Source organism: Loxodonta africana, chromosome 8 (genome assembly GCF_030014295.1).
Source record: "Loxodonta africana isolate mLoxAfr1 chromosome 8, mLoxAfr1.hap2, whole genome shotgun sequence".
In the NCBI taxonomy this organism is placed as follows: domain Eukaryota; kingdom Metazoa; phylum Chordata; class Mammalia; order Proboscidea; family Elephantidae; genus Loxodonta; species Loxodonta africana.
Genome location: NC_087349.1, coordinates 14,374,905 through 14,400,889, shown reverse-complemented (window position 1 = coordinate 14,400,889; position 25,985 = coordinate 14,374,905). Strand labels below are relative to the sequence as shown.

The 25,985-nt window shown below is 48.5% G+C and overlaps 2 protein-coding genes and 1 long non-coding RNA gene across 7 annotated transcripts in view; 1 reads left to right on the top strand and 2 right to left on the bottom strand.

Moving 5' to 3' along the window:
• The window catches only part of LOC111748076 (uncharacterized), a 37,500-nt gene extending 34,160 nt beyond the window's left edge, over nucleotides 1-3,340 (bottom strand). For both annotated transcript variants that reach the window (XR_002784007.2, XR_010322601.1), the window contains exon 1: nucleotides 3,181-3,340. This is a non-coding gene — a long non-coding RNA (uncharacterized LOC111748076). The remainder of the gene's footprint in view (nucleotides 1-3,180) is intronic.
• A 13,116-nt stretch (nucleotides 3,341-16,456) lies between these two features.
• CYREN (cell cycle regulator of NHEJ) lies at nucleotides 16,457-25,757 on the bottom strand. Of its 4 annotated transcripts, none has more exons than XR_010322598.1 (6): nucleotides 25,132-25,757; nucleotides 23,301-23,396; nucleotides 22,823-23,098; nucleotides 21,832-21,907; nucleotides 18,689-20,822; nucleotides 16,457-18,566 (listed from the first exon to the last, which is right to left on the bottom strand). XR_010322598.1 is itself a non-coding variant. In XM_010600436.3 (5 exons), exons 3-5 carry the CDS (start codon nucleotides 22,957-22,959, stop codon nucleotides 20,571-20,573), a joined length of 465 nt encoding a protein of 154 aa, XP_010598738.1. In that variant the 5' UTR covers nucleotides 22,960-23,098; nucleotides 23,301-23,396; nucleotides 25,132-25,757; the 3' UTR covers nucleotides 16,457-20,570. The 4 variants fall into 4 exon arrangements, 1 of the variants encoding a protein (XP_010598738.1); XR_010322599.1 differs by having other exon boundaries at nucleotides 16,457-18,923; nucleotides 20,239-20,822; XR_010322600.1 differs by having other exon boundaries at nucleotides 20,239-20,822.
• Nucleotides 18,408-20,268, top strand: TMEM140 (transmembrane protein 140). The gene has a single exon (XM_003420867.4). The coding sequence runs from the start codon at nucleotides 18,408-18,410 to the stop codon at nucleotides 18,963-18,965; it is 558 nt and encodes a 185-aa protein (XP_003420915.1). The 3' UTR covers nucleotides 18,966-20,268.
• Nucleotides 25,758-25,985: the final 228 nt, after the last annotated feature.

Below are 25,985 nucleotides of genomic sequence, written 5' to 3'. Positions count from 1 at the left end.
CTTAAACAAAATTACAACATTGGGAAGGAAGGAGGAAGATTGGACAGGTACTTGTGGAACATGGGGTCAAGAATAAAATTAAATCTTTGCCTTATATAGTTTGGAGTCAACAGATGGCCTAAAACTGAAAAATGAAGAAATACCAAGCATATTATTTAGAGAACTGAGGTAAATACTTAAAGAATCAGATAAAGCAAGTAGAAGTGTTTGCCTCTGGAGAAGAAAGGGAGAAGCGGTGGGGGCTGCTGGTTTATGTAACAAAAGGGAAACCTGCAAAAGCCAGAACCTGTGTAAGGCAGAAATCTGTCAGAGAAGGAAAACACGTATTTTCCACTAAAACAAGCAATAGAAAAGCGATCAGACTGCACCCTGTCAAAGGTGGAAAACTTGTGAGAGCAGAAGAACAAGGCAATCCTGTCAAGTTCCAGCTCTCACAGGATTCACTGTATTTGACTCTTTAAACTATGTGCATTATAACTTTAAATAAACTTTTTAAAATATATATTTCTATCTCTTCTGTATTACTTCACTCCCCAATATTCAGTTTTCAGAGTAACTAGTTTATATTAGCACCAAAAAGTTGCCTACTGTCTTGAAAACATTAATACGAAGGCTAGCTACATAGAAATTCTGCTTTTAATAAAGCTACCCTCGTGCCCTGTGCGTTCTGAGCACGTGAATACACATCTTCAACTCCACAACAGCCATGTAAAGTAGGTACGTTCCTATTTTACCAATGAGAAACATGTTCAGAGAGGTTACATAATTTGCTGGTATATGCATCCCCAAGCCTCTGCTCCTTCTTTCTACTCTATCACATCCCCTCCTTCCAGGCTGAGCTTAAAAGGCCCTCAGGGGAGAAAAGGATGTGGTAATTCCTAGAACTTCTCCTTCACTGGGGGACACTGAGAGAGGAAGCAAAACCCCAAGGGAGTCAGCAACAGGACGAGGCAGGTTTCTACTGTCTTCACCAGGCTTAATCCCAATGAAATCTGCAGTTTTGTTTTGCGAGCAAAAGAAGCAATTTTAACCTCTGGCTAAGAGCCTCTGTGATTGCGGAAATGTTTTAGGTGCCACTGAGTCAGTTCCAAGTCATAGTGACCCTAAGTACAGCAGAACCAAACGCTGCCCAGTCCTGAGCCATCCTCACAATCATTGCCATTTGAGCCTATTGTTGCAGCCGCTGTGTCAACCATGTCGTCGAGGGTCTTTCTGTTTTTCGCTGATCCTCTACCAAGCATGATGTCCTTCTCTACAGATTGGCCCCTTCTAATAACACGTCCAAAGTATGTGAGACGAAGTCTTGCTATCCTTGCTTCTGAGGAGCATTCTGGCTGTACTTCTTCCGTGATAGATTTGTTCATTCTTCTGGGAGTTCATGGTATATTCAACGTTCTCCGTCAACATCATGCATATGAGGTAACTGAAAATACCATGGCTTGGTTCACAGGCACCTTAGCCCTCAAGGTTTTCAACACTTAAACAGGTGCTTTGCAGCAGCTTTGCCCAATGCGATGCATCGTCTGATTTCTTGACTGCCGCTTCCATGGGTGTTGATTGTGGATCCAAGTAAAATGAAATCTTGGATAACTTCAGTGTTTTTTCTGTTTATCACGATGTTGCTTATTGGTCCAGTTGTGAGGATTTTTGTTTTCTTTATGTTGAGGTGTAATTCATACTGAAGGCTGTAGTGTTTGATCTTCATCAAGTCCTCTTCACTTTCAGCAAGCAACATTGTGTCATCCGCATATCACAGGTTGTTAATGAGTCTTCCTCCAAGCCTGATGCCAGGTTCTTCTTCATATAGCCCAGCTTCTCAGATTATTTGCTCAGCATACACACTGAATAAGTATGGTGAAAATATACAACCCTGACACATACTTTTCCTGATTTTAAAACACTTTCATGACCAAATTACTTTTTGCTTTAAATTTTTTAGTTGATAAAATTTTTTTTCATTAACGGAATGCATGCTGAATTATTGTGTGTGTCCCTCTGGACTGGGTATAAGATTGGTGGGACACATATGTCCCTCTGGACTTTGGAGTAGATAAGGTGTTCCTCTGGATCCAGTGGGGGAGGGGGAGAAGATTGGTGGGATGCATATGTCTCATTGGACTCTGGGACACAAATGTCACTGTGGACTCTGGTGCAGATTTGTTGGGACACATATGCCTCTACAGGATGCAACACCTCATACAATACCCTGTAAAAACAGTAATTTGTGGCAAACTCCCATTTTTTTCTGTTTCAAACAGTTATATAGGTCCCTTCCTGACAGCTGCACATACTGTCAGTGGGAAAGCAGTTTCTCAATAAACCCCAGAGGCAGGAGATTAGGTGGGACATATATGTTTCACTGATCGTGAAAAGGTTTTAAACTATGCAGCATCCCATTGCTCTACTCGAACCACTGCCTCTTGGTTTACATACAGTTTACTCATGAGCACAACTAAGTGCTCTGGAGTGCCCATTCTTCATAATGTTATCCATAATTTTTTATGATCCACACAGTCAAATGCCTTTGCGTAGTGAATAAAACACAGCAGTGGTTAAGAACTTGGCTGCTATCCAAAAAGTTGGCAGTTCGAATCCACCAGCCACTCGTTGGAAACCATATGGGACAGGTCTACTCTTTCTTGTAGGGTAGCTATGAGTCAGAACTGACTCAACAGCAACAGGTTTTGTTTTTTGTTTTTTAACATCTTTCTGGTATTCTCTGCTTTCAGCTAAGATCCATCTGACATCAGCAATGATATCCCTCATTCCACGTCCTCTTCTGAATCCAGCTTGCAAAAATAAAAGCTGCTTTCTGCTCTTATTTTGAAATATAAGAGATGTTCCAGCAGCCAAAGCCCAGGCTTAAACCCCCTTGTGAGAACACACAGAAGACAAGGTTTTGTGTCCAGAGAAGCCCAGTCATCACACACGGCTGATTTCCGACGAGGAGGGGACAGATGGCATAGTTCTTCCCAAGGAATGAGCAGGAGGTGGCCTGGTCCAGGAGGGCTATCCTGGCAGGAGGGTGGGCCAGATGACTTTTGAAGTCCCTTCCAAATGAGATTCTATAATGAGATTCTAGCTGGTGTTTATCTTAAAGTCTATATCACCGGGCTCTCTGAGCATTCTTTGGCTCGTTTTATGCCTAAAATCATGATCTGATATAATCAAAATACTTACCTGATCTTTAAATCACTCAGTTTGTTGGCTTCAGCGGGGGTGAAGTGTGTGTTCAGGGGAAAGACAAAAGTTGTTTACTTTCTGTGAAGCCCTGGGCCAACGGCAAGTTTAGAAATGAAAGTGAAATCAGCTGAGAGTGACATCAGCACAAATGTGCAAAGTTCACAGTTGTTTACTTAGGCACACTGGGCCTCAGGGCTTGCCTGTCCCTAGGCCTGGAGCCTGACATCAAAAAGCCAGTGAGGAAGAAGACCCAGGAGCCTGATCCTGCTCGTCCTATGTGAGCAACCAGGGTCCTCGCCGCCTGCTTCTTTCTGTAAGTATCTGCCCTGCCAGCAGCACAGCTTCCCCGATGCCCACTGTCTTTAAGGGAAGAGTTTGTTTCTTCTCAGTTAGTCCACAGTCTAGCAATGACAATCGGGGAGATTATGCCCTGCAGTTCCTGTGGCCTTCCCTCCCTCCCTTCTGGACATGATAATCTGTCTACCCGTTAGCTCTCTATCTCCTCCCTCCACCCTCTCCAGCATCACCCTGTGCATCTCGGGTTCAGAGCTGGGGACGGGACTGCTGGTTTAAAGCCACCAGATCCATTGCTGTCGAGTCGATTCCGACTCACAGCGACTGCCAGTTTAGCTGGGTGGAAATGCGCAGAACTCTGGGCACAGCGGGGTCTTGCACAGACAGCGTCGCACAAGAAATGTCTGTGGCTGGCGGACTGGATCGTCCATCAGAAATAGCAGCCAGAGAAAGACCACCGAGTAGCAGAGCTAGATTATGACAACGGTAGTGAGGAAAGCATTATGAAACCCTAAAATACACACTGAGGCTTAAGATTGTTAGAAAGAACTGTGACTGACTCAGAAAGAATGTCCTAGGGTCTAAGAGATTTTTAGCTAGAAAAGCCATGTTCTTACTGGACTAAGTTGTTTCTCGTGCCTGGGTCAGAATTCATGGTGGGCATGTCGGTTCTCTGGGTGGGTAGTCTAAAAGATTTTTTTTTTTTTTAATGCCAGCTTAGTTTCCCTAATAACTTTCATTACTTTTCTTGACCTGTAAAATCAAAGACGTCTTTGGGAAAGAAAAAATACACATGTATACGTGATTCCTTTTTCCGTCTTCCGTTGAGACAGCGAAAGTGCGCTTTTCAGTGTCGTCTTCCTAGACCGCCAGCCCGAAAGTCCCAGCTCTAAGATCCAGGTCGTGTGAAATACACCTTTCCACTTCGTACATATTCTCCTTTCTCAGTCTTCTGTCCAGCTTAGCCCCTGCTTTATCTAACTCTGAAGGTTGCTTGTGTGTGTTTGTTTGATAAATACCACTTTTTTTTTCTGTAAATGTAGCACCTAATGATTCTGACAATTGTTTAATGTAAAAAGGGAAGAAAATAACAATTGCCCATAAATGCAATGACCCAAAGGCACCACAGCCTCCGTGAACATTTTAGAATTCCTCCTTAATCTCTTTCTTCTATGCATCTTTATACAGATGCAGGCCTGCTACACGGCGTCATTTTATACCTGCTTATTTTAAAGGCTGCGTAGTATTCTTCATGTTTTGTAATTTTCTTCTAGCTTTGGACATTCAAGTTGCTTCCTATTTTTTTCAAAGTAAATAATAGGATGAGGAACATTCCTGAATACAAATCACTAATTGCATTTCTGATTGTTAAAAGTGGGATTGCTAGGTCAGAAAATATGCCTGATTTTTAGAGCTTCTAAACAATGTTGCCAATTGCTTTCCAGAAAGTTTCACACCCACCATCATTGTATGAGAAGGCCAGTTTTACAGCAGTCTTGACACCAACAAATGTTTTTATCGGCAGTTTTGATAGGAAAATCCACAAGTTGTTTTACTTGGCATCTTTGTTTACGTTAGGAAAGGTATAGACTCTTTTTCACATGTTGGTTAACTGTTTATATTTTCTTCCTTTGTGATTTATCTCTTCATATTTCCTCTCCATTTATTTTTATGGAGTCTACTGTACACACGTTAGCACAAACATTTTAAATACTAAGTATATTAATCATTTCATGTTTGTTGCAGATATTTTCCCTGTTCATTGACTTTTCATTTTATTTATGTTGCTTTTTGATGTATAGAATTGTATTTTTTAAATAGTTAAATCTGTGCATTGTTTTCCTCTGTGCTTTCAATTGCTTTTCTTTCTCATTCAGAAATCAAATAGACATTTACCTTTTTCTAGCTCTTTATTTTTATTTATTTATTTATTACATCTCACTCTTAAATCCATATGGAATTTATTTTGTTAATATGGAGTGAGGGGAAGACCTAAAATAATCATTTTTTCAATTAGCTAATCAGTTGCTTCAGTATTAGTTAATGAAATCCCTTTCTTCTACTGAATTACAATGCCACTTTTATCATGTATTAAATTTATGTATGGCTTTTCTAAGGAGTCCTTGGGTGGTGTGAATGGTTACGCTAATAACCAAAAGGCTACTAACCAAAATGTTGATGGTTCTGATCCACCCAGAGGTGCCTCAGAAGAAAGGCCTCGAGATCTACTTTCAAAAAATCAGCCAGAACTTTGAACCCATTGGGAAAGTTTCAGTAGTTGCCAACATAAACAAGGGCAGTGTACTCGTTGCATAGCAATCAAATCTGTTGCCCATCAATTTTGACCTGAGTAGGAAAACAAACAGCAGTGTCCCGCTCAAAGACGGTGGCAGAACGCACCACCTTGAATGCTTTCCATAGTCTTGCCAGTAATCCAGTCTCCCACCTCAGGCTCCTGAAACTTTTGGGATTCATCCAGGAAATCTTGTTACTGGCAGGACTGTAGAGAGTGACACACATTCAAAGCAGTGCTGTCGGCCATCATCTTTGAGCAGGACACTGCTGTTTGTTTCCTACTCGGGTCAAAGGCCGACGGGCAACAGATCTGGTTACCATGCAACCGGTATGCAGCCCTTGTTTACATCGGCAATTACTGAACCGTTTCAAACCAGTTCAAAGCCCTGTTGAAAACCCTATGGATCACAGTTCCACTCTGACACACATGGGGTTGACATGGATCAGAATCAATTCAACAGAAACTGGTTTGGTTTTGGTTTTATGGATGTTCTGAGATATCCTGCTCCCTTGAGCTGTCCACTCTGGTCCCCGTGCCTTAAAAAAAAAGCCAAACCCATTCCTGTCGAGTCAATTCTGACTCATAGTGACTCCATGCCCTACTGTTTTATTTATTTCTAGGAATATTCCTGGGTGATGGATAACGTAGTTCCTTCAGTAGTTAGCCTGCATTAGGCCTCAAAATGATAAAACTTAAAGTGAATTAATAAATGTATAAACACCTTTGCAAATTTAATCTTCAAATAAATGGAAGTTATGTTCTCATTACAACTGAGATTTTGCAGAGCTTTGTCTTATTCCCCTGGCTTCGCATCTGCCTCAGTTTACTCATCCCGGGACTTCCACAGGGTTTGGGAGGTGACCCCAGGTCCCAGCATTTTTGATGAGGATAGATAAATCTTGTCTACTTGGCAGAAGTAGGGAGGCAGAGGTACCAGTCGCCAGTCAATTCTGACTCATGGCAATCCCATGTGTGTCAGAGTAGAGCTGTGCTCCATAGTGTTTTCAATGCTGCTTTCTTCCAAGAAGCCTCTGGGTAGACTCAAACCTCCCACCTTTCAGTTAGTGTTAACCGTTAGCACCACCCAGGGACTCCAGAAAAAGCAAAGGAGGAGTAATACCTGCCCTATGCTCAGGGCGTCCTAGTCAGCTGAGAAACTAGTAATTGACACTGGCCTGAAGAGCTACCAGGGCAGATTTACTTCCTAACTGAGGCTCCAAAGTACTGGTCAGAGGGATCGAGAAGGGGGCCCCTTAGCATTTGCTACTCGCTCTGTCTGAGTTGCTTTCTTCTCTTTATCTCACATTTGTTTTGAAGTCATTTGATATGCATTGCAAAATTGCCCAGTAGGAACATTGTCCTCTTATGTTGGGTGGAGGTGAAGTTAGTGGAAAAATTCCAACCATCTGCTTAGCTTCTCTTCCAACCAACTCTAAAAATGCCTTTTGAAAATTCAAGGTATAGGTCTTAGCGGCTGTCCACTGGTCTTAATTCCTCCTCTTCTTTCCTTTTGATTGTTGAGTACAAACTGCATTAGGAGGCCTTGGTCTCCCTCCACGAATTGTCGTGGAGGAAACACTTCGCTTTGCTCCACGCTTCTCTCCAGCTCAGTGCCTCTGTCTGTACTTTCATCTCCTCCTTCTAGGTTCCTGCTTCCCTATGGGGGTGGGGGACATGAGACAATTCAGCACCTAGTTAGAGGATAAAGCCCATCCCCTGGCCCAGCCTAGGTGGCCTGCACGGCCTGGGCCGCTCGAGACCTCCTCTCACCTCTCCCCATCACCAGCTGCAGCTGCTGGCCTCTCTGCGTCTCCACACCCCTCAGCTCTTACCCGGCTGGGCTTGATATCACTGCGCTTTTCCAGAAGGCTCTTCACACCCCATGGCCTCAAACCAGAATCTCTCGACAGAGAGGCCGCCCCACCCAGTGGTGTCACTAAGGAGGTGCAGGGGGTGTGGATCACACCGGGTAACACTGTCAGAGGGGGTGACACCAAAATGTCTGTCTATAAGATTTTTGTGCAGTGTTTCAGCAGAAATTTATTATTTTTATAAAAAATATTCCTGTGGTTAGTTATAACAACAACAACAACAACAAAAAATGTAAGCCCAGCTTACATGTATCAATATACCTACAAGGCTAAAACTCTATGCTAGTTTACTTTTTGAACCTTCTAGAGCACTGCAGTCAGAAAAAAAAAAAAAAAAAACCTGTTGCTGTCGAGTCGATTCCGACTCATAGAGACCCTATAGGACAGGGTAGAACTGCCCCACAGAGTTTCCAAGGAGCGCCTGGTGGATTTGAACTGCTGGCCTTCTGGTTAGCAGCTGTAGCACTTAACCACTACGCCCCCAGAGCTATCATTATTACCCAATTACAATGATGCTTTGAATCACCTCATTCTGTCTGCACACGCTACAATCGTGCACTGTTGTTTTCATTGCTGCTCGTTTTTTTATAATCGATGATTTAGTCAAATCTTCTGGTGTTTTAGCTACAATATTGTGGTAATTAGTATTTGTGAACCCATATCAATAACTTGTTTGAGAATGAAGCAGTAATTAAAGGAAGACAAGGACTGATATGTGGGAATTACAATTTACAAATAACATTAGTACAAAAAAACATGACTAAGGATTCTGTATGACCTGGCATGGGCGGAAGTCCTTTGGGGGAGGGGACATCATGAGTTACCACCCTGGTCTTCACTTCCTCCCTCCAGTTTTCTCTCCCTCTCTTCATCCTGTAATTTCCTTCCCAGATCTTTTCTTTTCAGAAAGTATAATGATCTCGTGTTTGTATGTTTGGTGCTTGTGTCTCCCCCCTGGAGTACAGGCTCAATGAAGGCAGGTGTCTCGTTTGCTCTGTGTGTCCCTATTCCTTAGGCTTATCACTCAGGGATCATCCAAATACACCATGGTGGGGACAGAGCTGAAATTCCAGCCTCATCAGTCCAAGGGGACGTTGACTCTCCATTGTAACTGCAGGAGAGAGGGAGGGGGCAGGAGAACTACAGTCCACAGCCAAAGGTAGACAAGGCAGCCGCTAGTCTCTAGTCTCAAAATGGCAATCTACTTGCAAAAGATCAAAACCTCCCAAAAAAAAATCAAAAGAAAAAAACACCAAACCTGTTGCCATTGAGTCGGTTCTGGCTCGTGGCAACCCCATGTGTTACAGGGTAGAACTGCTCCATAGGGTATTCTTGGCTGTAGTGTTCACAGAAGCAGATCGCCAGACCTTTTTCCCCGCAGTTCTGCTGGGTGGGTTCAAACCACCAACCTCTAGGCTAGTAGTTGAGCACAAACCATTTTCACCACCCAGGGACCTTCCAAAATATCACAGCTATTGAAAGCCCTATGGAGCACATATTTACTCTGACACACATGGGGTCACTGTGAGTCAGAATCAACTCAACGGCAACTGTTTTGGTTTTGGCTTTTGGTCTAGTCTGTAGAGCTGATGACCCTCACGCTCTGTGTTTGGCCCTGTGGACAGGTCTCTGCAGCTGCTCTGTGGCTTTTTCCACCAGTGAAAACCAAGTAGGGAGGGGTTCCCCGATCTGCAGACATTTTCTCATTTTTAAAGTTTTTTTTTTTTTTCCTACCTCTAAAAACTTTTAATCTTTGTTCCCAGCCAGATTATCTGCTAGCGAGGGCTGATAAACAACAAAAAATTGGACCAACAGTAATTTGATATTAGTGGAACTGCTTAAGCAACCTAGTTCCACAGCTCATTGTATGTGTGGGTGCCAGGACTTGGCCTCCTGGCTTTACGTTGAAGTCTCGTGGTTTCTGCTGGTAAAACTATTTTTATTTATGTGGCAGAGCTAAGTAAATAATACGTCACAGAGTTCCATAAAAAGCTTGGCGCTGGGCATGACATCCACAGAGATTTGCCACCCACACATATTTGAGAGACATGGCCGCCACCCAGCCTTGAGCACTAAGACTGCCCACATTCTGCCACAGGAAATATGAGACATTTCCATTTCTTCCTCCCTTTTCATTTTTCTCAGAGCTACACCCAAGCCATGGAAGCACAAATCCTAAATGTGTACAGCCAGAAAGACCTTAGGCAGGGCTGGAGGACCCCCCTGACAAGGAAACGTTTAACCTTGCTTTGTACCTTGTCAAATCTCAGGCTTTTGACTTTATTCTGCTAATACTTTCTTCCCTGCTCGTTTCTCTCCATTCAGGCCACACACCAACCCTCCACCTCTACCTGACTCTCCCCTCAGTTCCCTTTTTCCTCCCTTAATCATTGCCTTGTTATCATCATCATCAGCGCAGACCTTGCATCACACTTCCTGCAGGCCAGGCGGAAATCCATCTACACTTGTGTTAACTCACTTTCAAGATCCCGGGGTGGTCCAAGCAGTTTGTGCTCAGCTGGTTTGAACTCACCAGGCCAGGCGATCTGCTTCCGTAAAGACGTCTCAAGTGCTGTATATAAACAACCTCATTTAATTTCCATAACATCTACAAAATAAGCACTATTATTTAATCCACTTTTCAGCACACACACACAGACACTAACGTAATAAACACCCTGTGGACCAGTTCTACTCTGTAACACATGGGGTTGCCATAAATCACAAATCAACAAAAACTCACTTCAGCCTCACAACAGCCCCTGAGGAACGGGCTCATTATAGGTGAGGGCAGGAGGCACTCGGGGGGAAGCAACTTGCCCACAGTCACATGGCAGGTGGGCAGAGTGGCTATGTCACCTCAGGCAGCTGGTGCCAATGTCCCTCGCCCTGCTGCCTCCCTGCCTCATGCCGTGACACCACACCTGGAGCCTTCACCGCCAGACACAAACACTAGAGTTCAGGTGCCTCTATTAAGTTCTGGTGACGGACCCCAGCGCTGTTGGTCTTCCCCAGGCTCTCTCCACTGGCAGGCTGGGTGGCCAAGGTAGAGCTGCTCTGGACCCCAGCGGCCTCGCCACAATAGTAATAAGGAACACTCATCGGGTAATGTTCTAAGTTTTGTACTTAAAGGACGTCATTTAATCTCCACAACATCCACTAAATAAGTTCCATTACTCAACCCGCTTTTCAGGTAAGAACACTAGGCCAAGGGCATTAGGTAACTTGTGTAAGGCCACATGGTAAAGAGAGGTGGGATTTGTTCCCAGAGCATCTAGCTCTGTGCTCAGAGCCTTTATGCCACACTGTCTTCATTATGTAAAATGGAGGAGGGTAACAGCCTCCACACCCCGTTGTCATGAAGATTGATGAGGTAGCGTTCGGAGGGGCCAGGCCCTATGGGCATATGTAAGGTGGAGGCAGGCTCCCACAGTAGGTGGGACACCTTCTAGGTCTCAGGCCTGCTGCCTGTGGGCTCCACCACTGCTTGGCTCTGGGAATTAGGGCAAGTTACTGATCCTCACTAGGCCTCAGCTTTCTTCTCTTGAAAATGGACATAATAGCAGAGGGCAGTGGTGCTTCACAGTAGAATTCTCACCTTTCGTGGAGGAGACCCAGGTTCGATTCCCGGCAGCCACCACCATCTGTCACTGGGGGCTTGGGTATCACGATGATGCTGAACAGGTTTCAGCTGAGCTTCCAGACTAAGATGGACTAGGAAGAAAAGCCTGTCCGTTTACTTCTGAATATCAGCCAGCGAAAACCCTATGGATCACAATAGACAGATCCCGTTGTACATGAGGTTGCCATGAGTCAGGGGTCCCATGAGTCAGGGGTCGTCGTGAGATTTACAATAGTAAATCTACCCCATAGGGTTGTTGTGAGAATTTAATAAGATAATACAGGTTAAGAGCTTAGCACAGGGCCTGGCACATAGCCAACACTCAAGAGATTTGGGATTTTGCATTACTAATAAGTTCTCAATAAGATTACTTTCCTTTGCTTCTTGAAGCAAAGTCTCCGTCTGTGGTCTTCTGTGGTTTTCTTAAATCATTAATGAAAAACAAAGCCGGGAGGTGAATTTGTAACTGGTAACAACTTAATGGTTTACCTGATTTTCCTCTCAACCTCTGTTCTGAAATTTTTTCTAAATGTGTAACGTCTGGCAGCAAGAAAATGAAAACACTTGAGCTCTGTCCCGCAGTCCTCCAGGCTGTGGTGGCACCAGCCTCTAGTGGGGCCAGGTCAGGGAAGGAGTTGTGCCCCTCACCCTTGGCCCTGACCATACAGAGTGGCCATTCTTCCGAGTGGTCTCAAAGGACCTAACAACTTGTGAAGCCCAGGCTTGGATGACACGTATGAGGAAGAGAGAAGAGCCTTGTAAAGAACTTACACTTAGGAAATGGGAAGAATCAAAGAGGAACCAGAAGAACAAGTGGGAATGGTGGGAGGAGAAGCAGAACAGTGCAGCGGATCAGGAGATAAATGGAGGGAGGCCTTTGGGAGAAGCTATGGATGCCATTGCTGACACTCGTTCACTCATTCCCATGTCACTCAGTCACTATTGACTGTCTGCTATGTGCTAGGTGCCGTCCTGCCTGGTGGGGATGCAGCTGTAAAACTTTAGACAGATGAATGGATGGGTGGATAGACAGATCGATGATAGATAATCTGTTGCTGTTGTTAGCTGCCGTCAAGTCAGCTCCAACTTCTGTTGACCTTATGTATAACAGCCATCTTCATGATCACTGGTATGTCTGAGTCCATTGGTGAGTCTATTGTGTCAATCCATTCATGGACGGTTTTCCTTATTTTAGCTAATCTTCTACTTTACCGATAGATACCTAGATAAATAAAAATGAATAACAGACAAAAATCCTTGCCCTCATGGAGTTTACATTCTAGTGGGGGTGGGGGGAGCAACGTTAAACAAATATTTAGAATGTTAGATAATGACATGTGCTGTGGAGAAAGAATGGGAACGGGGCTGCATTAGTTTCCTGGGGTTGCAGTAACAAAATATCACAAATTGGGGGGCTTATAAGAACGGAAACTTATGTCTCACAGTTCTGGAGGCTAGGAGTCTGAAATTAGGGTGCCAGCATGCTGGGCTCTATACAAAGGCTCTAGAAAACACCCAAACCAAACCCATTGCTGTTGAGTCCCTTCCAACTCATAGCGACCCTATAGGACAGAGTAGAACTGCCCCATAGGGTTTCCAAGGAGTGGCTGTTGGATTTGAACTGCCAGCCTTTTGGTTAGCAGCTGTAGCTGTTAATCACTGTGTCACCAAACGCTTTAGGGGAAGATCATTTCTTGTCTCTCCCAGCTCCTGGAAGTCCCAGGCATTTCTTGGCTTGTAGATCCATCTTCGTGTGGCTGCTTTCCTCTGTGTCTCTGTGTCTCTTCTCCTCTTCTATGAGGACATAACTCAGATGGGATTGGGACCTGCCCTACTCCAGTATGACCTCATGTTAACTGATGACCTCTTCAAAGTCCCCATTTCCAAACAAGGTCATATTCACAGACGCCTGGGTTAGGACTTCAAGCTATCTTTTGCGGGGGGTGGGGGGCACAGTTCAGTCCATAACAGGGGATGTATGGGAGTGTCGGGTGCAGTGGAAGGGGGGTGCTGGCATTTTGAACATGCTGAGCAGAGCAGACCTCACTAAGAGAGTGACATTTGAGCAGAAGCCTGAAGGAAATGCAGGAGGGAGACAGGTGAGCAACAGAAGAGCATTCTGGGCAGGTCCTGAGCTTGCCTGGAGTTTTGGGAAAGACCAGAGGCCATTGCAGCTGAAGCTGAGGGAGGGAGAGGGAAGAAGAACAGGAGAAGAGGTCCAAGAAGTGGCACGCACAGTAACAACACTGAGGCGTCCTGTTGATAACCAGGCAGGAAGAATGTCAAAATTGTTAATGTTGCTGGTGAAAACAGGGCCCCAGATTAGTTACCCTTGGTAGCAAATCCCAGAACATATAAACACCTGTCAGGTAGAGAATGTGGTGGAGGAAGCCAGATGTACTAGATTGTATGTAGCCCTCACCATCTAGGAGAGAAACTCTGACGGAAGGGACCGTAACCAGTGTCGCCTCTGTGGGCATCCCCATTCCGCGTACTGCGCACACCATGGGGATTTATTGAACACTTGGTCAATGAGATAGAATGTTCTACTGATGGTGGGCAAACGCCCAAGGGGTACCACTGGTGACAGCATGGAGATAAGGAACCATTTAGGTGCCAAGAGACTAAATAAGCACCAAAAAAAAAAAAAAAAACATTGCCATCGAGTCAATTCCGACTCATAGTGACCTTATAGGACAGAATAGAACTGCCTCATAGGGTTTCCAAGGAGCGGCTGGTGAATTCAACGAATGATTAACCACTGCGCCACCAGGGCTCCAGCCATATCTAAAGTCTGGTTCAGACTATTGCTAGACATTGAGGCAGGAGGAGTGATCTGAAACAAACACAGAAGAATGAAGTTTCTTTGTGTAAAACCAGTTAGTAGAAGAGGGAGTTTAGTGGGGATCTCAAATATAAGATGGAGCCCTGGTCATGTAGTGGTTAAGAGCTCGCCTACTAACCAAAAGGTCAGCAGTTTGCATCCACCAGTGGCTCCTTGGAAACCCTGTGGGGCAGTTCTATTCTGTGCTATCGTGTCACTATGAGTCGGAATCAACTCGATGGCAACAAGTTTTTTTGGGTTTTGAGGTAAAGATAAAAACAGGAGCAGTGACAGATTAAAGGTTATAAATAAGTGCATGATGAGAGTCTACACAGCAGATACACAACGATTAAGCGGGGATCCTGTAGTGCACAGGGAGAGAGCACTGAGGCTGCTCAGGAGATGCAGACTCGTGCTGCAAACCCTCTATGAAAAGGGACCCAGGGTCTACGGGTGGTTTGTAAATTTCATTTTGATTCTGCAAGAAGTAGCAGCCCCCTGAACAAATTGTGTAGAAATTGTCCAATGGGAACCTAATCTGCTGTGTAAACCGTCACCAAAAACACAATATTTTCATTAAAAAAAAAAAAAGAGGTAGCAGCCCCCCTCAGCCACCTTGAGCAAATAAGCAAATGCCAATAGCATGAAGTGACAGGAAGTCATCCGCCTGCCACTCACCCCTGCTCAAGTGCTCCTGGCTGGGCTCTGAGGGCAGGTCGTTCCTGTTGAGGTCTTGGGTGGGGAATGCAGACCTATGCCGGGGAGAAGTTCTCCAGCTCACCCCGTTTCTCTACCTATGAGGCGTCCTGGTGCTCAGCCTCTGGAAAGCCCCAGCCAGCCCTGTTATCCAGCTCGGCAGGAACCAGGGACACCGCAAGCCTAGGGGGTTCTCAGTGCCACAATCCGTCAGAGTTCCAGTTGTCCCTCAGTCATACCCACAGGAAAGTTTCACTACTTTTAATATGAACCTGACAAGCACATAATTTAGAATCAAATGCTAAGTGTTTGTGTCTCTTTCAGCCTTTATTTGTTCACCTTTATTCAGTGTGGAAATTGAGGTGCTTAGACTGGGGAAGGAAACAAAAGGCTGCCTCACATGAATAGTCTAAGAAGCCTGTCACCCTATGTCCCTAACTGGGAAACGAGCTCCCCTTCTAGCTGAGCCCTCCCTCCCTCCCAAGGCCCTGAGCACACTGTGGCTCTTAGGGGACAATGTCGAACCTACATGCTGACCTGGAGTCTATGTCTGTCTTGGCCCCGGGGTTCTAATGTAGCTGAAGGATTATGCTTTACCCTGAGAATTACAGTAGCGGAAGATTAACAACCTTTAATAAAGGGCTTATACGGATTGACAGAAACCCTGGTGGCATAGTGGTTAAGTGCTACGGCTGCTAACCAAAGGGTCGGCAGTTCGAATCCACCAGGTGCTCCTTGGAAGCTGTATAGGGCAGTTCTACTCTGTCCTACATGGTCACTATGAGTTGGAATCTGCTCGATGGCACTGGGTTTGGTTTGGTTTTGGTATACGGATTGATAAGCTAGCACAAAAACTCAGAATGATAAAAGAGCCAAGGATGGTCAACACTTAAAATATTTTAAATTTTATTATTAAAAAAAAAACAACAGTAACAATGATATATCATTTATCACTCTCAAAGATGAAGATGTGAGAATATTCAGTATCGGGAAGGACGAGATAGGCGTTCTCCTGAACTGCTGGTGGAAGGATAAATTGAGTCACAGGTATAGTCACCATTTATGCAATTACAAAATGTTATAAAAAATTCAAAAACTATGAACTATGATAAAAATATGCAGCCATTAAATTGTTAGGAAGCATTTTAGTAACGTGGGGAAACGCTGATGCTGTAGTGAGGTTTACAACGTAGGATACAAGCATATGCTCCCGTGGTATCAGCTCCGTAAGACATCATCATACCGTGAGACCTGGGAGAGCCGAACTCCATGGACTGCCTTGTTTTTCCAGATCTCCCAAGTTTTCCGCCTTTGACAGTGTGAAGTCTTACCACTTTTCTATCACTCTCTATTAGTGGAAAATATTTGTGTTTTCCTGCTCTGACACAGGTTCTGGCCTTTTCAGGTTTTACTGTAGAAGGGAATGTGCTGTTAAGTGGTCATTTCTACCACCTGAAGTTGCAGAGGACTTAATCTTCCCTCCACACTTGCATGTATTTTTCTAGTTTGCCACAATCAGCATTTAATGCTTTATTATAAACAGGAAAGAGTTTATCTAAAAATGGCAACAGTGGCTCAGCAGTCTCCCCTTTTGTGCTCTGAAGGAAACACAGGCTTATCATCGAAGGGAACTGGGAAGCACACTGTGGTGAGAACGTGATTACCAGGAGTGTTACAAACCAAAACAAGGCCAGGCTCTCAGGCAGCAGACAAGGGCACGTGGTGACACAGGGTTTCCAGCCAAATGCCCAGATACTGTGAACAAAAACCAAACCAAACCTATTGCTATCAACTCCTACTCGTTTCCACTCTATAGGCAGAGTAGAACTGCCCCACAGGGTTTCCAAGGAATGGCTGGTGGGTTCAAACTGCCAGTCTTTCAGTTAGCAGTCTGAGCTCTTAACCACTGTGCCACCAGGGCTCCTCACACTATGAAGCCCTTAGAAAAAGAAGTGAGAACAGACCTCTGCTGTCTGTGTACAAGCGCTCCTGTCATCTTCCCATTTGTCAAAGGAGGCACGTATGAAACGTTCCACGTTGAGTGCTGGGGGCACTGTTTAATGGAGACAGATAGCGTGGCCCCTGCTCTCAGGAAGCTCAGCTGTCTTAAGGAGAAATAACTGAAGGATAGGAGATGGCATTTTCATTCACTGAAGAATGTACTGAGCCCTACTGTGTGCCAGGCACCCACGCAGGGATAAAACAGATCCTCAGAGAGCCGACAGCCTCAGTGGGCTCATGGCTAACCCAGAGTATGGGCTGGCTGAAGAGCTGGCAGGATTAGAGGCTAAGAAGAGGGCCTGGGGAGTCGGGAGTGGCTGTCAAGAGTTGGCAGGTGGGTCCGGATCACAGAGCCAGGGTGGAGACAGAGGAGCTGGGCCTACCGGACAAGTGCACGTACCATCGGGTGGGAAGGTGGAGGGCCTCAGGCACCAGGTCAGAGACCGAATTCTCAGTGCCTACAGTGAGAAGGGAAAACAGGAAACCCGAGCTCTCACTTCCTCCACATGACTGGTCACAGGCTTCTAGGCTCCACTTTCGTTTCATTCTCCATTTAAACCCTTCAAAGCCAGTCGAGAGAAAATGAGGAAGTCAGACACAGCGCTGCGCGTGGCGCGGCGTGAGGTGGTGCAGTCTCCCCCTCCGGGAGGAGCTGCATTTTTCACTTGAGCTGTTTTCACGTCAAAAACACTTCGTAACAGTTTTTGGACATAAGTGTAACGGGCTTCTCTGGGAGAAACAAGAAGGGGCGTGTGTGCAGTCATGTCCACCCTAGCTGGTGCCCGGACAGCGGAGGCCAATCACGCCTTCCGTCCTGTGAGCGTGAGGTATACATGGCGCTGCAGGCCTGGGAGTCCACCCCACACCAGAAAACTCCTCGGTCCGTTAAAAACACAGACAGAGGCTTTGTTAAACACCCAAAACTACACAACACATGTTCCCACAGGGAATATTCTATACGGCGGCACTGGTTAAAACTCCCCTTCATACCAATCTAACATGAAGACTAGATCTAACATGGAGGCTAAAGACACCTTTTTCTCCTGAGAATTCTTTCTGTAGCAAACGTGGTTGCCCCAACCAAGTGCTCCCACAAGGCAGCACCCGGACCAAATGCCGCCCCCCCCAACAATAAAATGAAAGTTTCCAATAGTCTGTTATATTTAACCTGCTACAAAGGTTGGCCAAGGGCACTTCAGGTAAGACAACGCAGGCATTCCAAGCCTCTGGAAGAAGTCCTTAGGTGGTACAAATTGTGAACACACCTGGCTGCTGACCAAGAGGTTAGAGGTTCCAGTCCACCTAGAGGTGCCTCAGAAGAAAGGGCTGGCAATCAACTTGAAAAAAAGCAGCCATTGGAAACCCCGTGGAGGACAGTTCTAGTCTGACAGACACGGTGTCACCATGAGTCGGACTCAACTCCACAGCAGGTGATAAGCCTTTAAGAGACTTCTGAACTCAGCCCAGGGGCAGGTGCTGACTTAGAAAGTGGGTCTCAACACGGGTATCTCAGATTGCTTGTCCTTTTGCCCCCTGCCTTCAGGGGATGCCAGGGACAGCTGGGAAGGAGAGGGGAACCTGGACACTCACGGGGTGCCTCCCCTCAGGTGCCTGGCGAGAATGGCCATCCCGGAGCCGCAGCGGGGCGGCCGCCTGCTGTTCCTGGGGATCCTGGGCCTTGCATTGCTGGTCATCGCCCTGCTCTTCTACGCACTGCTCTGGAAGGCCGGCGACCTCACCGAGCTGCCTGACCTCCGCATCGGTTTCTATAACTTCTGCCTGTGGAATGAGGACACAGACCGCCTGCAGTGCCACCAGTTCCCCGAGCTGGAGGCCCTGGGTGTGCCGCGGGCCGGCCTGGCCCTGGCCCGGCTGGGAGTCTACGGGGCCCTGGTCCTCACCCTTTTTGTCCCCCTGCCACTTCTCCTGGCACGGTGCAAGAGGGATGAGGGGGAGTGGCAGCTGGCCGTGGGCTTCCTGGCAGCTTCCACGGTGCTGCTGGCCAGTGGCCTGGGCCTCTTCCTGTCCTTGGTGTGGAGGTGGCTCCGGCTCGCCCTGCTGGGTCCGGGGTTTCTAGCTTTGGGCACTGCCCAGGCCTTGCTCATTCTCCTGCTTGTGGTCACAGCTGCATTCCCTCTGGGGGCAGGGAGGGACAAGAGCCAGCTTGAGAGCTGCTAGTCCTCTCTAAAGGCTCACGCAACTGTGAGGGTGTGTTGTTTGAACTATGCTCAGATGCTGCCAGAGAATTCTCAGGCTGGTCTCTCCTCAGCCATCCTGTTCACAGCTGATGCTGACCTCAAGCTTTGGCAGAGGGGACCCGCTGCAGACCTATCAGGCCCAGAGTGGCAAGGGTCACTGGGCCCTGCGACTTCCTAGTGTAGGCATCTGTCCTTCGGGACCTCCAAGGCCCCCTCCCAAAACCACACAGCTCGTTGCCACACACGTCTGCTTTAATTAACCTGAGCAAACCCTTCCAAGTGTATCCTCGGGAGGGTGTGGAGGCAGGGACACCTACCACAGGGCCACATGTCCAGTCTGATTCTGGCAAAGTAGAACCCAAGCAAGGTTTTTATGGCAACAAACATGGGGAGGGGCATCACAGGACAGAGCGCCTTAGTGTCCCCAGGGACCTGGATCTCACGTGGCCCTATTCCCCTGCCTGCTCCCCGCTCCAGCTACTCCACCTGAGGGGTGGGACATGAGCCCTGCCCAGTGCCTCCACCCCCAGAGCCAACCCCGTGAGCCCAGGAATGGCTTCTGAGGATTCACATGACACGCAGGACAAGGAGAGCAGCCTGGGTGGCTTTGGAGGGTTCTCTGAAAATCCCACAGCTGGAGGCAGACAGACAGGGGCTCAGCTGGCAGATCCATTCCTGGTGGCTGACCTGGGAGCAGGGCAGAGTGGCCAAATGTCGGGAGGGAGAAGGTGAGAGGGATGGGGCCCCACAAAGACTATGCCGTGGCCCTGGAGAGGACAGAGCAGGGCCACCTCTGCACTGGGGAATGGATACAGCATCAGTACCTGTGCTGGAAACTGGATGGCAAAGGAAGCACCCCCATGCCCGTCAGGGCCACGCTGCACCCTGAGGCAGCAGCCTGGCTCCTCCCCACTCTCACTTTGGGCTGCATTCAGTGTCCGTCTGTCCTCGGCAGAGACTGCCAGTGATGAGGCCTGTGTGGTTCACCATTCACCAACCCACCCCCCTGGGCGACTGAAGCCCTGGCTGGCAGACTGTGGACAGGGTTTTTCTGGGTGCCTGGAGCCCTGGATGGCAGACTATGGACAGGGTTTATACCGGGGTGCCTGGAGCCCTGGATGCAGACCGTGGGCAGGGTTTGTCCGGGGCGCCTGGAGCAGTCAGGGCTCACCGAGTGACTGACTGGTTGTCTGCGCTGCAGCGGAAGATCCTGGGCAAGGAGAAGCTGTGCCCACTAACCTGGAGGGTCTCACCTGTTTGGCAGCCGAGCTTCTCTTTGAAAATTGTTAACAACTCCTTGGTTCCAGTCGGTTTGACCCCCGTGGCCTCATCTTCCCTGGACCGTCATAACTGAATAAAACAGACTGGGGATCCTCGGGGCTGGGAGGGGACTTGGGCAGAGCCAGGGGGCTCCTCCTGACGCCTCACTTCCACACACTCAATAAAGCAGCTCCCAAGGCCTGAGTGCCAGGGCTTCTGAGCTGGGTGGACCTGCCCGCCTAGGGCATCGGGAGGCTGAAGGCAGACAGCCCATCAGCACTGTCCTTCAGCGGCTCTCAGAAGGAAGTCCTGGAACAGGGCCCCATCAGCTGAAAAATATCTCCCTGACATATTTCAAGGCGTCCTCCTCTTCCTTCTGGCTTTCGCTGTGGGTAGAGTCAGATCCCCCCAGCTCCTGGGAAGGGCCGAGGCTGGGGGGAAGGCTGTCCTCGCCATTGTCCTTGTCCTCACTTCTGCCCCCAGGAGACCATGGTGACCTCAAAGAGCGGGGGGAGAGCTCCAGCTTATCAGCTTTGGCCGGGGCCTTCTGCTCCAAGGACTTTTCCCATTTGCGGCCCTGCAGTGTTGAAAAAATGGCAGATGGGGGGAAGGCATTTTACTTCCCCGGCAGTCTGGGTGTCTGTGACATAGAACGTGCTCAGCAACACCTGGGAGCCAGCGTGTGACCAGTCAGCACTGTTCCCCAGTCAGTGACACCCATGCTCTCCCCCCTCCTTTCCCCCCCACACCTTCCCACAGCTGTCTAAGGAATCACGGCCACCCTGGGAGGGAAAGGGGCAGGGGCATACGAACTGCTGAGTAGAAATGAAAAATAAACAGGAAAAATATGTCTGGGAAGGCAGGGTGAGGGGATGGAAGCAACACAGGGTAGAGCTGAAAACCCTGGGTCTGGGTCAAGCTGTCACTTATTGGCTATGTGACCATGGGGAAGTCTTTGAGTCTCAATGTCTTCACCTGTAAACCAGGGAGGATAATATCTGCAACACCTATTGTGGAGATTAGATGAGATCATACATACATAAAAGCGCCTCATAAACTATAAACTACCAGACAACTCTGAGGTGGTACAATTATTGTTGCTGTTGTGATTTCGAGAAGCAGGAGCTGTGTCATCCGACAGGCCGTTTCAGAGATAGATTGCTAAACACTCAGGTCCTCCCCCACCACCCTCTAGTAGAGTCATCCCCAGACAAGGAGGACGTGCTCTCCCCGATACCTCATCTGTGGAGAGGGGTGGGGTGTGAGCTGTAGAGCAGACAGACGGGGGTCGGAGAAGCGGCCTGACAGCCACAGATGAACCCAAAGGCCGCAGAGAACGCAGGGCATCTCATTCATTCACATCAACAAGGGCCTGGTCTGTGCCCGTCAGTTTCTAGTCACAGCATTTTAAAAAGACGCTGACTCTTTGGTTCCAATCAGTTTGACCCCATGACCTCATCTTTCCTGGACCCCGATAATTGATAATTGAATAAAAACGACTGTGGGGATTCCAGACCCTCAGAGCTAGGAGGGGACACAGGCTGAAAGGAAAGCCAACAGCAGAAGAAATTCACAACTGACTTCACCTCGATCAGGACGGCCAGGGCGGCATCGACGACTTCTGCTTCATTCATGCAGTACACGGTTCTCATGGCGGGAAGTCTGCAACAGGGACCTGAGGTCAGGGATGAAGGGGAGGAAAGGGAGAGCCAGAGGCTGGCGGCCTGGGCTCCCCAGGGACGAGAGCAGGATGCCTGTCACCCAGGGGCTGCCTAGGCGTCCCTGCAGGCAACGGTCAGCAGCTCCCAACCTTCCCTCCATCACCCTCAACCCAAGAATCCGGACACAGGACCCATGGCAGCTCCTGAGAGTCAAACTGTGAAGCACACACAAAGGCCCCAGTAGATCACACAGGCCCATCATGCTAAGACATGACCAACACGTCCCTGAAGGCTTTATCACATTTAAATGAACCAGCAACTATATGAAAGGGGGGTCAGTCAGTTAAGGAAACGCAGAGAGGGAGGTGCCACAGAGGAGTGCCCTGAGGGCTGGGTGCTTGTCTGGGAGTGTGGTGCTCTGGCCCGAGCCTGAGGCTGGTCTCTGCGGCAGGGACTCCTCCTACCTGATGCTGGCAGTCTAAAGGCCCCAGCATGACCGTCAACCAACACCCCAGCCCCAGTTTCTGAGTCCACTCAGCCCAGCATCTTGCTGCCACTTTGTCCTCTCTGAAGGTCTATCCTCAGGGACGGCAGGCCCTGGCCAGAAGATCAGAGTGTCTGGGCCGCTATCCTGCCTCCTTGGTGGTTGGTTTTTGTTGCAAATGAACAGACTCGAGTTCTGGATACTGGCCTGAGGAGCGTGGCTAGTGTGTGTGCGACCCTGAGAGGCAGAGCTGCACCTGTGAGCTGACAGGTCACGAGCCCGATGGCGGAGGGCTCACCTCCCAGAGCCTGTCAGTGAGGGCAGCGGTCAGCTCCTCCCTGTAGACATTTGTCCTGTGAGTCTGCCTCCACGTTCTGCCACTGTGGAAGCCCCAGCCCTTCTCCCCTCCTCCACTCTCAGAGGTCACCCCACCTTGCTGCTGATGCCTTCACCACGGCCGTTCTCCTCCTCTTGGGGTCCTTTGCTGGCACCACTGGCTTCTCAACCACCTGGGCTGTCATCCACGCGGGCAGGATCCTATTTTTATTCGCAGACTGCATGGTTTCCATCTCTTCAGTCTCTCACAAGAAGGAGTCAGGACCCAAGTTCCACGACTTGCTTTTCTATTTCAGGCCAGCAAATCTGACTCTCCCGTCACATCAGGAATTGCAGGTCTGTTTGTCTGGGATGGAATTCAATTCTTAATGCCTAAAAAAGAACAAGTCCCGTCAACTCCAGTAAGCTAGACTACTTCAGTCCATCAGTTGCAACGGCTGGTCAGGGTAGGGTGGGCCAGAGATGACCCAGGGGCGCAGGGCCAGGAGACTCAAGGCAGAAATGGGCAGGGCACCAAGCAGGTGGGCAAGGGAGCTGGCAGGCCGATGGCCTTGGGGAGACAAGGCACTCCCACCTGTCCTGTGCCCAGCGGTGTACATGGCAGTGATCCAACCAGGAAAGCCACAACACCAAGCCATTCACCACACAACGGGGAGGGGAGAAGAGCACCCTGCCAGGAAAGAGGAAGGAGGTGGAGTCGTCAAATGTCCCCCTCTGCCTGTCAACCACATGTTCGCTGTCCTCAGGGTGCCCAGCCTATCCTACTCAAAATTCTGTGATCTCTCCCTCCTCCCCCACTCTAGACTTCTTCTCTCCTCCACTTGGCTTGGTTACAAGAAAAAACCCTCAGGCCATACTGATTCACAGTAAGGCTTCACTGGCCAATATCCTCTCCCTTAGCCCAGATACTTCTGACTGGTCAAATGTTAACCAGAAGTGGGGATCAGGAATCCTAACTGTCCCTGAAGAGAATAAAACCCAGATCTAACTTGGCCTCCCTTTTCCCTACCCCCACCTGACTTAACTAATTATGGATAACATTGCAAAAATTGAGAATTCCAGAACACTTAACTGCGGTCATGAGAAACCTGTACATAAATCAAGAGGCAGTTGTTGAAACAGACCAAGAGGATACTGTGTGGTTTAATTTCAGGAAAAGTGTGCGTCAGGGTTGTATCCTTTCAACATACTTATTCAATCTATATGATGAGCACATAATCAGAGAAGCTGGGCTATATGAAGAACAGGGCATCAGGATTGGAGGAAGACTCATTAACAACCTGTGTTATGCAGATGACTCAACCTTGTCTGCTGAAAGTGAAGAGCACTTGAAGCACTTACTGATGAAGATCAAAGACTACAGCCTTCAGTATGGATGATACCTCAACATAAAGAAAACAAAAATCTTCACAACTGGACCAATAGGCAACATCATGATAAATGGAGAAAAGACTGAAGTTGTCAAGGATTTCATTTTACTTGGATCCACAATCAACACCCACGGAAACAGCAGTCAAGAAGTCAGATGATGCACTACATTGGGCAAATCTGCTGCAAAAGACTTCTTTTAAGTGTTCAAAAGCAAAGATGTCACTTTAAGGACTAAGGTGCACCTGACCCAAGCCCCGGCTTTTTGAATCACCTCATATGCATTGGAAAGCTGGACAATGAATAAGGAAGACTGAAGAAGAATTGATGCCTCTGAATTATAGTGTTGGAGAGGGATATTGAATACACCATGGACTGCCAGAAGAACGAACAAATCTGTCTTGGAAGAAGTATAGCTAAAACGCTCCTTAGAAGCAAGCACAGTGAGACTTGGTCTCACATACATTGGACATGCTATCAGGACGGACCAGTCCCTGGAGAAGGACACCGTGCTTGGTAAAGCACAGGGTCAGTGAATAAGAGAAAGACCCTCAGCGAGATGGGCTGACACAGTGGCCGCAACAATGGGCTTAAGCATAACGGCTGTGAGGATGGTGTAGGACCGGGTAGTGTTTTGCTTGGTTGTACACAGGGCCACTATGAGTCAGAACCAACTCGACAGCACCTAACAACAGCAACTTGACCCTCCCTAGCCTCTCTGTCCTAAAGCTCAGCCCCAACTCTAAGAGAAGCAGCTGAAAGGGCCCAGGTCTCCTCCTTTCACTGTGGAACCACCAGAAAGCTGCTTAGAGCTCCCGCTTAGAAAGGACCCTACTAAAGTGAGCTTTGCCTAGAAAAAGGTAGTCAGGATGGAAGAAGACTGAGTCATAACTTCGTCTATTGCTCATCCAGGATGGCTGTTTACAATATTTTTAAAAACTGGCAAGACATCGTCATAACCTGTGACATTAGACAGATATCTGCCAACCCACCTTCATTTCTGTCAAAATTCAGGCGGCGAGGGGAGTCATTCTTACCACTGAGTAAGGGCCACCGAGCGCCAGGCAGAGGGCACAGCGCAAAGACGGTCAGAAGGCGGCTGGCCGGGATCTGCAGCCCGGTCCCACTGACGGCAGAGCCAGCGCCTCCTGACCCTGGGCACCGCGCCCAAAGCCTCGGCGGCGGCATCGTCAAAAACCGCATAAGCTGGAGTTCAGGGCTCACAGAGGTCGGGGCTGGGGGACACCTGAGAAAATGCAACCCGAAGCCCCACTCTGGGTGAAACTGAGCCCCACCAGAACGAGACGAGCCCAGGATCCCCAGGTCATACCCCGCCGCTCTTTCCGGGGGACGCTCCCTCCACGCCTGCCTGCAGGAGGCGAGAGGCCAGCGACTGGGGAAGGGAGAGGGGGTAAAACATCCCCCGGGGCCTCGCCGCGTCACCCACACTGCAGCTGTCCAAGGAACCACTCGGTCACTCCGACCAACGGAAGGGAGGCAGTCGGCCACCTGGCCTCACGCCCGCTTCTCCGCCTTCGGGGGGGCTGTGAGCTCCCGCGCACCGCCTGGCTCTCTGAGCCCAACGAACCCGGCTGTCCCACGCGGTTCTGGCTCGGCACTTCCGGGCCCCGGCGCGTTCCCGACCCGCACTTCCGGGCTCCGGCGCGTCCCCGGCTCCGCACTTTCGCTTTCCGAAGCATTCCAGGTCCCACGGCCGCCCCGGCTCCAGGCCGCCCCCTGCAGGCAGTCCAGGCTCGGCGCAGGCGGGCCCTGCAGGCTGAGGCTAGAGAGGCCGCGGCCGCGCTTGAGTGTCGCGGATTGAATTTTTTTACAAGTGTCACCTCCGGGGGTGGAGGGTCCGACAGGCCCTAGATGTGGGAACCGAGTTGAA